Source organism: Vanellus vanellus, assembly GCF_965231255.1.
Source record: "Vanellus vanellus genome assembly, chromosome: 7".
In the NCBI taxonomy this organism is placed as follows: Eukaryota; Metazoa; Chordata; class Aves; order Charadriiformes; family Charadriidae; genus Vanellus; species Vanellus vanellus.
Window position 1 is genome coordinate 18,274,881 of NC_138912.1, and position 12,002 is coordinate 18,286,882.

At 35.4% G+C, this 12,002-nt stretch overlaps 1 protein-coding gene across 2 annotated transcripts in view; it reads left to right on the plus strand.

Annotated features, from left to right (window-relative positions):
* MARCHF5 (membrane associated ring-CH-type finger 5) overlaps positions 1–12,002 on the plus strand; it is a 35,097-nt gene that overhangs the window by 7,345 nt on the left and 15,750 nt on the right. For both annotated transcript variants that reach the window (XM_082486790.1, XM_082486791.1), the window contains exon 2: positions 11,388–11,590. In XM_082486790.1, the coding sequence (XP_082342916.1) occupies positions 11,388–11,590 (203 nt within the window). The remainder of the gene's footprint in view (positions 1–11,387; positions 11,591–12,002) is intronic.

Genomic DNA, 12,002 nt, shown 5'->3' on the forward strand with positions numbered 1-12,002 from the left:
AGTCTGTTCTGAATACAGTGTTGCTTCTGCCTTGGGCAGAAGGTCTGACTAGAGATCTACTGTGGTCCCTTCCATCCCAAATAATTCTATGATATCAGGTCTAGATGCAACCACAATTTAAACAGGCAGATCACGCAATATTAGGGCTCTATTTGCACTGCATGACATGAGCATACTGTGCTGGAGGTGCCAATACTAGAGGTACAGTCTGCTAATGGCTTCTGGCAAATCTGCACTTAGCCTTTTTTAGCATCTGCTCTGAAATCTGTACCTAGAAGTTAAGATAACTTCTTGTCTAGTTGGACTGGAGTCTTGTTTTTTTACCTCTTCTCTAAGATGTTGGGTTTTTTTGCTGTCCTGTTATTTTAAATGCTAATATGGGTGCTTTTAGTTGATAGCTTTCTACCATTCAATGAAAGTGTTTAGGCTCAGAATTTTTGTGGCAATGATTCTGGGGGAAGGATTATAGCCTTCCTGCCTAACACTAATATAGGATAAGAAAAATTCCAATCAAAATCTCCACTTTTAAATGCTGATTTAAAAATAAAGTTTGTACTGAAGTTGTATTAAATCTGGGACTAGCTGTTTATTTGTTTATAATTTTAAATCTTAACTAAGATTAGTTAATTTAATTAATCTTAACAGATTCAATAAAATTAAAATTAAATTGGTCTGCAATTTAATAACAGCTTCCCTATAATAAGTAAATGCCTATTGATTTAAGGGCCAACCATGGAGTCTTGGTATATGCTTATGTTTGGAAAAAACAAACTTTTTGGATAAGTGTAGTTAGTGTTTCTAGGCTATTAGGTGATTGATTGCTGATGAGCATTATTAATTACTTGGTGTTCTCAGTTTATGTATCTATGCCTGTTTCTCCCTTTGGTCATACTTCTCTTCAAGGTATGTGTATTAAAATAAAGTGTTAACACACAATAGAGTCATTATGGACAAGAGAGGCTGGCATTCAGTGATTTATTTATTTTTTAAAGCCATTTTAATATAGTAGTAATTTCTTCACAGCCTTTCTAGAAAAAAGATTAGACCATCTATTTTAAAGCTGTAATGTTCTTTTATGTAGCTTTCTGATCTCTCCTCATTTGTTCTCCGGTTATAAATGCCTCCTCTTGAAATCTGAATACTTTTGTTTAGAAGTGGATATTTTATATTGGACTAAAATGTGCCAACATAATTTAGCCCTCTGTGAAGGATATAATTACAGAAGGCCATGTGCTGAGTGCTTGTGACTGTTCTGCCGGTGAGTCATGCAGTCAATTCTACAGAGTGCCGAGGAGAGTTGCTTCATGGTATTGTCAGACACCTTGGAGTTTTGTTCACATTTATTCAGAGACATTTACAAACTTTCAATGCCTGCCCCATTTGAGTGGCTGGTTTTGTTTTTCTTTAATGTCCCGAGAATATCTCTTCTTGGTGTTTAAAACTTGTTTGTAATTTTTAGGTCTCAAATTGTTCAGTTTTTATTATGTATACTAGCAAGATATAAGATGACTGACTTCAGTAGAGCTTTTTGGTTTGCTCTCTTATACTGTAAATTCTGTAATAAAAATAGAAGTTATAAACTGAGAATAACTTTAGTAATAATGTGTGTTATATAAATTCTTGAGTTCAAAGCAATTTGCTTGCTTTGGAGGCTTCCTGCCAATTTTCACAGCTTTAGGACTTCCTATTTTTCTTCTCTTTTCTGTGGAAGAACATAACAGAAAAATTGCTTACCCTGTATGGTTGATTTAACCATGAAACTATGTAGGCACACATACAAAAATTGTGCTTTTATTTCACAGTTACCTTGCCTAAGAATGGAATGTAAAGTGAGTAGCCATAAGTTTGGTTTGTAACAGATTAAGTGTATGTTAATGTGTTTACTTTTGTAACTAAAGATATTGTGCCTAAAGATTAATTTGTATTTTTGCGTTACTTGTGTGATACTGGAAAAATGCTGCAAGAGATTGAGCTCACATATGCAGACTGTGAATGGAATGTAACTTTGCATTTCTTGTCCTTTATCTTTTGCTTGTCACAGCAACAGCTGAATGTCAAGACGGTTCCAGTTTTAGACATGTCAGAGTTGGTCTATTCTGTGTGTATGTCGCTCCTGATTTGTAACATCTGTCATCTACTCTGTGCGCGTACCACAAATACCAGTATTGGTATTTTTCTGATGCAACTCTCTTCCCCTTTCCCCCAGTGCAAAGTAACATTGTTTAATGCTAGTTGAATAGAAACTACATATTTTTATCTTCTTCTTGAGACTGGGAATTGTATTTAACATTCCAGTTTAAAACAGCAGATGGAAAACATCTTGATACCAACCTTTGAAAACATAGATATGGTTAGTGCCTGATTAAGGAAGCTAATAAGTAAATGTTAACTTTCTGTTATGGAAAAGTAAATCTTCCAGGAGTTACGAAGGACTAATGCTTGTCCCTTGTCTCAGAACTTGAAGGAATAAAGGTTAAAGTTAAATTCCTCTGAGTCAACCAAACACTTGCTTTAACTTATGTCTCAGCTAATAGAGCTAAAAATGGATATAGTTTTGCTCATTGAATGGCACAGCTAATTACAGAATTCTGACAAAGCAAAGAAGCAGTTGTGCAGTGCTTGGTCCATAGGCAGTGTTTTCAAGCAAGCAGTATGCTGTAAGCAGAATTGGTTTGATATTAAGGTTAGCCTCAATGCTAATATTTTTAATTCTTCCAAAATGTTAGGAAGTTGTTTTCTGGGAACATTGACTGTGGCAATCTTTTGTATATGTAATTAATATAGCAGTATCTTAGAGCATCATAGCATACTCTGAGTCTCTCTTGACTAAGAAACAACGTCTTGTGTTCTAGAGCTTCAGATCAAATTTCTGCTGCCTGCATTGATATTTTTTCACACAAATTTTCCCCTATCCTCTATTTAACTTTGATAATTTAGCATTAATGAGTTGAAGAGCCAAGTGAGTAATTTTGCGTACTGCTCCATTAAAGGTTTGTGTTCTGTTGGGTTTTTTTTCCCCCACAAATTTTTCTATGCATTTGTTTAAGTGTCATTGTCTAACTGTAGAGAGGGTATTGACTGAGCTACTGAAAACAATTATGCAAGTGCTTTTTTTCTTCTCAAACAGTAGAATTCCGTTCATGATTACTGTGATTAAGGGCACAGTTGAAGATACTTTTTTTCCAGGAGGCCTCAAATGATTGAAGTTAGACAGATATATGGTTACTTGTTACACTTTCATTATCTGGCAAGTAATTCTGATGTATTGGAAACCATGGAGACAGTCAAACCCCAAAGTTTAGCACATGGTGAAATGTGTCATATCCCTAGGGAGTGAGGACTGCTGTAAGACTTTAATACAGTAGATTGCAGATGAATTGCAAGAAGAATGGCTTTTAAGAGTACTTTGAGGTCTGAAGCTGTCTTCCTTTGCTAAATCTGTTGGTGTTGCTAGAACTAAGGCAACTTTTTTTTTTTAGCCTCAAAAAATAATCCATCCTCCTTGAAATAATCTTATTTGTACATAAATCAGTTCGGCTTGTCAGTAGTTGGGTGTCCTACCTTCCTAGTAGGTCATGTTATCTGTTAGAGAAGGCTGCATGTGATCTTCTTGCTATCCAGAGTTCTCGCAGTGTGTTGAACATGCTAACACCTTTTCTTTCTTCAGCCAGGATGAATATTAGTATATGAATTCGAGCATTGAGCCTCTTACTACTTCAGTTATACCTTGACATTATGCTGCTCTGCACTTAGACATTTAGAGAAGCTGAGACTTAAAGGAATTTCTTCTGGTTTTCATTTTCCTCATCAGGAGGAGCTTTCAGACATACTGCTGTACAATTTTGTGACTATAACAGGCAATTAATACATAATTAAGATGTTTAAAGGAACATTCAATGAAGTAACTTTAGCCTCTAAAACATAATTTGCTAATTGCTTCATATCTCTGTTATTTTCTATGCTTGTGATTATTGACAGCTTTTGCAAACAGTGCTTAAGAAAATGTTTTCCCTATATGGTATACTATCTGCATTATAAAAAAAATCCATGAAATGTCTAAGGCATTACCTTAATGCTATTAGTATTCTTCAGTGTTTCCTATGTATGTACATACTTGACTGAGGGTTCAGCATTTCTTTTCAAATCATGTTGTTCAAGGTGTATTTCAGCTTTGGAAGTAAATAGTTTTGTGTGTGTGTATGGGATTCTTTGTTTTGGTGTTGTGTTTTTGTGGGTTTGTGGTTTGTTGTTTTTTTTTTTTTTTCCCCACATGGTTTTAGTCACTTTTATTTTTCTTCCTACACATGAGGGTAAGAATTAGTGTTACTGCCTCCTAGCAGGCACTCAGTAGCTTAAATTGTTAGAGTTGTATGCCATGTTGCTAATGTATAATAATAACAGTTTAATTAGAAAAATGTGTAATTTTTATTAACAAGGTGCTTATTGTATGAGTAATAATTTTACCTGATTTATCCTTTGCACAGTTGTAGGAGGGCCCTGTTTTTCCTCCCTCCCTTAAGAAATAAAACAAATGTAACAGCAAAGTTTGTTGTACATTTAGAGCCTCACAGCAAGGCCGCTGAGCCTTGGAAACTTACCAAATTTTCCTTTTGAAAAAGTGAGAGTATGGTAATATTAAAGAAAGCCTTTAAGAGAACTGAATTTTGAAATCTTTTCAAAAGGGATATGCCTGAATAACCGGTTGACAAACTAGAGACTAAAACCTAATGAAATAACTAAATCTGTGGGAGATTTCTTATTCTAAGCTGGGTAGAGGCAAAGGCCATAAAAACCTTGTAAGGCACGATTCAAGCACAATAGGCGGTGGCTGGCAGTGAAAGGTTTAATTTTATCCACAAGCTAGAAAGTTGCCAGCAGGATTCTGTGAACTGTCCTTTACTCATATCTCTGCTTTTATATAGTGTGGTTAACTCAAGTGTAAAATATTTCTCCTTAACTGGAGCTATAATTGAGAATATAAAAATAAGTTTAAGTTGAACTTCTGGTAATCACTAGATCTTTCTTGTGCACTTTCTAGTTAATTATTCTATGTTTTGTTTTTATGTGTTTGCTTATTGGTTTTTAGACATCCATGGGCTTTTAATAAAAGTTTATTAAAATCTAATTTAAACAACGCTATGCTGTGATTAGAGGAAGTTAAAACCTATATGGCCTCCTACCTTGTGTGGCCATATGTTCACACCAACATTAGCTTGATACTCTCTATTTAACCTTTCCCTGCTGTTTTCAAAGCACTACTTCTGTAGTAAAGGTTAGTTATTATCGTTTCTAGATTATCATCAGCTTCTCATTTACTCAGCATTACACCCTATCCTTGATGACTAGGCAGAGCAGAATAGGGTATTAGGTCAGATGACTTTCAGGAACTTCCTTTCAAGATTTTAGACTTTGTTTCGAGGTGACAGCATGTTTTCTAGTTGAATGATCCAGGCTGGCATATGGCTGCTGTGCCACATGCTGCCTTAAAAAGGATCCACAGAAGTCATGATGGAGCTTCTAAGACTACTATTTTTGCACTGGTATCTCTGTTCCTCACTCTGTTTGTGTGGGGGTTTTTCCCCTTAGGATAGTGTAAGGATTTTAGTTTGATAGACAGAGCTTGGGTTGAAGATAAAGTATTTTCTGGTGTGTGTGATGGCCAGGAAAATATTGGGGAAAGAACGGTGCTCCATCTATAATCCTGTTGCAGTCTTCCTCTGCTAACTGGCTTCCACTATTGTGGTAGACAGGTCTGTGTGTATTCTGCTCTTGAGGTCTTCATGATGAGTTCTCTCCAGCACTTAATCTCTTCCATGAAGGATGATGTAAGTTAGCATTCCTTGGGTTAAGTGGTAATCCCCTCTTTGTAGCCTTTATCAGGGATACATAGGTAGACTAGGTTTGTGTTCTTTTGTGACCAGGTTGTGCCCTCTAGTACAAGAATTTTATTCCTGCTGGTTCTTTCAAACTTAGGTAAAGGAAGTGTTTAGCAGTAGCATTTGCAATGCATTGTTTCTGTTGCTTTTTGAGAGAATAGTTTGCTATGTTCCCCTACTAAAATTCTAGGCAGCTCCAAAGCAGCCAGTTATGTGTGCTGCTAGGTAACTCCCTTGATTTTTCCAACATCCTAGTCTTCCCACTATGATCGTATAGTATTTAGAGTGTAGTTGGCAGGTTTAGTTGAAGTCTATCACAATTCTTTATCAAAGATATTTTACCTGTCAGTATAGACTATGCATAAAAATTTGTTTTAGAAGCTCATGAAAAATTGCCTTTTTCAAACAGCAGATTTGTGGGTCATCCTTTGGAACAGTGCATTTTTATGGCCAGTTATTGGAGTGCTTTCAGTCATTTTCTCCAAGATATGTTTTCACCCCTCACTGCGTTGGCTCTCTGTGCTATCATTGCTATCAACTATGTTTCAGCCTTTTTGCCTCTTTCTTTTTGGGTATGAAATTCAATTGTGATAAGCCACTCAGTCACTGCTTAGCAGAACAAGGATGCTTTACTCTGATAGCAAGATACCATCAAATTCCTGCCCCTTTAAGGGGAAGCGGTGTGCTTCAGGATGTGGGAGAAATGCAGAAAAGTTTTCTTAAAGAGATTTTTTTTTATTTTTTTTTTTTATGTTTTATGAGGATGTGTAATGAGAGGAAAAATGCTTTTAAGCTCATGGCTCTAGAGCATGTCATGTATGTTGAAATTTGCATTTCCCATGGTAAGGGTTAGGTCTGCTAAAAGTCTTGCAAGAACTTTTTCTCCAAAGTTTTCTGGTTTTGCTTGCTGTTTATACATGTGTGCCACTGAGCATTGGGGAAAAAAATTCCAAGACTTTTTACATTCTGTCTTGCAGTACTGAATATTTGAAACCAGCCTATAAAGCAGCTGTGCTGTCCCAGGCTCACAAGTGATCTTCCATTAAGTGTTGGGGACACAAGGATATCTGTTGGGCTTATGGGGCATTAAAGATTTCTGCAAACTTTTTATAGTGTGTATGTAATTAACATATTGCTTTTAAATTACTTTTTTGTATTGCTTATGCACTTGAAATGCTTATGCATTTCCACCTGCCTGCTTGAAAACAAAGCTGTATTATAAAATCATAGAATCGTGTAGGTTGGAAGGGACCTTTAAGATCACTGAGTCCAACCATTAACCTTAACACTGCCAAAACCACCACTAATTCAGCTCCCACAGACTGAGGCAGATTTAATTTTTAAATAACATGAATTAGATTCTGTCCTCTGTCCCATCTGAGACTGGTTTGGGAAAAAAGTAACCTTTAGAGTATAACTCAATAAAATAGAAAGCAGTCTTCTTCTAGGTATGTCTGTTGGTGCCAGAGGATCTTACTGGTGTGTTGGAGCTGTAACTTCAGCCACGTACAGGAGACAGTGGCATCCTTACCAATTAGAAACTCATTGTTTGGAGAAACCTGTTCTTAGGCAGGCCTTGGCTTTCTAGACTAGTCATACAGCATTTGGAGTGTAGGATCTCTAGTCTTTAATACAACTTCCTCTCCATCCGCTTTGCTCTTATCATACACAATGTCCTGAAAAGAGTTTGTCTTTGGTAGAGAAAAAAAAGCAGATGCAAGAAATGAGATATTCTCAGAGAATAGAAGTTTTGAGACCGGAGAGCTTTACATGCTGGGGAGCTGAATCTAAAAGGCGTTTGTAACCCTATATTCAAAACTGAAATAATGATATTGGCATGGTTTTTGTGTATGTTTTGTTTTGATTATTTTTTTTTAAGCCAAGGAAGTGTGGAAAAATACATTAGTGTTATTGATTTGGCTCTGTAGAAAGTCATCAAGGAAAAAGGTTTGAGTTTCTATCGGAAACAATGCTTTGTTCCACCTTGTCAGCCTTTTCTATTTCAGGTTATCCGAGTAGCAACCTGATTCAGTGGTAAGAATCAAGGTCATATTTTATTCAGTACAAGAAAATGGAAAATCTGGCAAGAGCCAAGACACTTGTTTTGAAATGGTTTTATTTAGCCCTTTCTGCTACAGCTGCTGTCAATGGAAAGAGATAAAGCTGATGACAGAATACAAGGAATTTACTGTTCATTATTCATGACTTGCTAAAGGTTTAAGTCTGTAAAGGATTTTGTTATTCTTTTCACGGGTCTTCCAGGTTTTCAGATATGATTGCCTGGCAAGAAATTGAATGAAGCAATTAAAGAAAATATGCATATTTTTCTTGACTTACTAACCTTAACAGAAAACTTGAAGAGAATTTAATCTACAGAGTATTCATGGCCAAATTTGCTAGCTAAAATCACAGTGTAACAAGATTATGTTCAGGCTTAAATCTGTCATTATTTGAATAAACTTTATAGACTTCTGTGGTGTGGTGGCATCTGACCTTACTGGCACACACAGACCTACCTTGATCTATTGTGAAGCCTTTAATTTAAAAATAAAAATCTAAGTTACAAATTTAGAGCAGTTTTAGACCTAAATAGGATGTGGAATGAATTAGTGAGTGTTTATCTTTAATGCAGCAAAAAAAAATGTCAGAGGAACAATTACCAGTAGAGTTGTATTGTTTGTTCTTATAGTAAACTTAGGGGTTCTTGGTGTAAATAGAAAATTAATAAACATTGCAAAAAGTTGCATTAAGAACTCCTTGATATCAAGTGCAATGAATCAAAATGTCTGCCATGCTTCATAATACTTTCAAATCTTTGTGGTCGTCTCAGCATTTTCATCTAGATTCCTACTAACTTGTGGCTTGGCCGTCTTTGCTCCTGCTTAGGAAGGTTAATGTGTCCTTTCATTTAGGACTGCTGTAGGTGCATATCGGGAGCATGAAGGTGAAATGAGGGATGGTATTACAGGAGCGCATAACATGACGATTCTGATTTAAACAGATCTTGTGGGGAAGGACAGAAAAAGCAGTCTGGCTTTGCTTCTTACCTTCCCATTAGGATGAATGGAAGAAATTGCAGTTCTGATTCAAGATGTCAGTCAGATGTCAGTCTTCCAAATGAACAGTCTTCTTGAATCAGAATTGATGTAGCTCTAGTTTTAGAGCACCAATGTTAAAAATTTACATCTGTACCTACTGTAATATGTTCGGTACTTACATCTGGACACATGGACATGAGTTATGTTTGTTTTATCTGTTATTCAATATTAAATTGCTTTTGCTGCTGTCTTCCCTGGAATCTGCATCTCAGATTGTGTTCCTTTTCAGAAGTATGCCAGTAGTAAGTTGCTATGTTCTGCTCTTACATGCTCGCAACTTAATTTCAGTATACTTCCACCACTATAAATCAGAAAAAGATTCTGTGCTTTAAAATAATCTCTTGCAAACATTTTATAGGCACAGTTATTCCTGTAAACAGAAGATGGTTATCCTTCTGTAGAGAAACATTTTTGGTTTACAAATTGAATGCTATCCAAAATAGTGAGTTCATAAAAGGAAGCTGTTAGATAACAATATTTTTGATTACTTCAAGTTTGAGACTGACAAAATTCAAGTTTCCCATTGTAAATTTTCCTCCTATCTTTTTCCTTATAGAGGAGTTAAAAACGAAACAAAAACATGCCACCACCCCCCAACCTGTTTACAAGTGGCATGCTAGGGAGAAAATAGTGATCTTTAAACGGAATTACTGTATTTTTGTTGCTTTGAAAGTGGCTCCAGCGGGATTGGCCCTTGCTGTGGATATAATTCCCTTCTAATTTTTGTCTAACGAGCTTTAGTTAGTTACAAGTGTTTCTTTGCTTTTTTTTTTTTTTTTTTTGGAAGGGGTGCAGGGGAAGGACCTTCAGGATGTATATGTAACTCTTCTGACAACTATTTAGCACTGATTTCCATAAGAAAGAATAAGACAATCTGGCAAAATGACTGGAGTTGGAAGGGACTTTTAAACTGTAATTTCTCTTCCCAGATGCTAACCAAGGTTAGAGATGGGATGCAGAAGGGGCAGACAAACAAAAAATATGAGGGGGAGAGAGAATAGAGGTGAGGAGTAGTTGAGAAGCTGAAAAAAGGAAAAAGATTTGATTGAAGAGTTTAAAAGGCTAGGAAGAAGTTTTATTACTGACAATAAATGCTAGGGGAGGGAGAGAAAAAGCACCATGAACTGCTGTAACATCCCCACAGAAACTACAATCATGATTCTTGAATCTTTACATTATTTTGTTTAGTGCCAGAGCATTTCTCAGCTTACTATCTCAATTACCGTCTGTTAGTGGTTACACATAAAAAGCCTTTTACTGTTTTATCTTAATGATGTTACTCAAATTGTTAAGAGAACAAAACTTCAGCATGAAAATAATGCTGCAAAACTTCAGTTAGTGCATAATGTCTAATTAGAATGTATCTAGAGAGTTAAATTATAGGGATGCTGTTGCCATACGCTTTTATAAAGGTTTAACTATGACTGCAACACCTTGTGTAAAATACTTAATCTGGTTCGATTATTTTTTTTTTTTTTTAATTTCTGTAGTAAGGTCCTTATTTTGTTAGGTTCTGGTTTATTATCTAAACTTCAGTATCTTCAGTATTGGAATTAGCAAATTATTTCACAGTAAAAACTAAATTATTGGGTCAAGATATCTGATATTTTCCTAGTTTAGATGTATATTTTACTTCCTTTTGCAAGCTGAAAGGTGTTCAAGGGTCTGGCCTAATCATCAGGTCAGATATCTGGGAATTGCTGGGATGTGAGCTCTCTTCAGGTCACATAGACTGTCAGTCTTGTGGTTTGTCCTTATAGAATTAATAAGTTTGAATCATACATCCAGTAGTTTTTCAGTGCAGAAATTTTCTCCTCTAGTGGTATAGTAGTATTCCTAAAGTACTTTTTAACTTAATTTATATAATACAAAACAGATTTATCTGAATGAAGTACTTTTGCTTTTCAAAGAGAGGGAATGAATTGAATAGAATTATTTACAGTTTGTTTTGTGATACAATGTATCATTTGTGTTGTTTTGTCATTTAAGTGGAGTTAGTCTCCCAAGTAACAGACTACTGTATTGATCTTCTATTTTTAATTTTAAAAACTTAATAAATGTCTGCTGTAAGAGGAGATACATCTAAAAAAACATGGATTTTTCATATGTTGAATTATTCAGAGGTTGAATTACCATCTAGATGCTTTTTAATTCATAATTATGTAAAAGTTAAATTAGTAATTTGAAGTGTATTAAAAGCAGTTGTTTAGCTCTCTGTAATATTATGTTAATACCAGAACAATACTGTGGTACAAAATACTTATATTTTGGTGAGTAAAAATGAAGCAACAAGCATCATCTCCTCTAGGTGCACATTTTCTTAAACTACATTCTTTTTCATGTGAAAGTTTATTTTAAGCACGTAAAAGTACAAAAAAATAAAAATCTTCTTTTTTCCTTCCTGTAATTACAGAAGCTGCTGGGTTTGTTTTGCTACTGATGAGGATGATCGGACGGCAGAGTGGGTGAGACCTTGCAGGTGCAGGGGGTCTACGAAATGGGTTCATCAGACTTGTCTACAGCGCTGGGTGGATGAAAAGCAGAGAGGAAACAGTACTGCTAGAGTTGCTTGTCCTCAGTGCAATGCAGAATATTTAATAGTATTTCCAAAGCTAGGTAAGATATGTATGACTTAATAATGTCATAATTATATGTATATGTATGTTATAATAATATAATGGTGTGTTCCTTTATATTGTTCTACTTTTTTTTCCTTTTTTGTGTTCAGATAATCAGTTCTGTTGAAAACTTGTCTATTCCCTTTTCCAGACAGAGAGAAATAACTTTATATTCTGCTCATGTCCCATTTGGTGGTTTAGTTAAATACCTTCTGAAAATCTTGGATGTGTTCCACTTAACTGTATTGATAAGCCTTAAAAGTGATTGACCTATAATTAATTTATGGTTAATGTGATTTTTTTTTTTTTCTTTTATTGTTGAGCAGAGGGCAACTTCTTTCAGCAATTGTCACATAATACCACAGAAACACATCCCTTTTTTTTTTTTTTTTTTTTCTCATCTTGCAGAG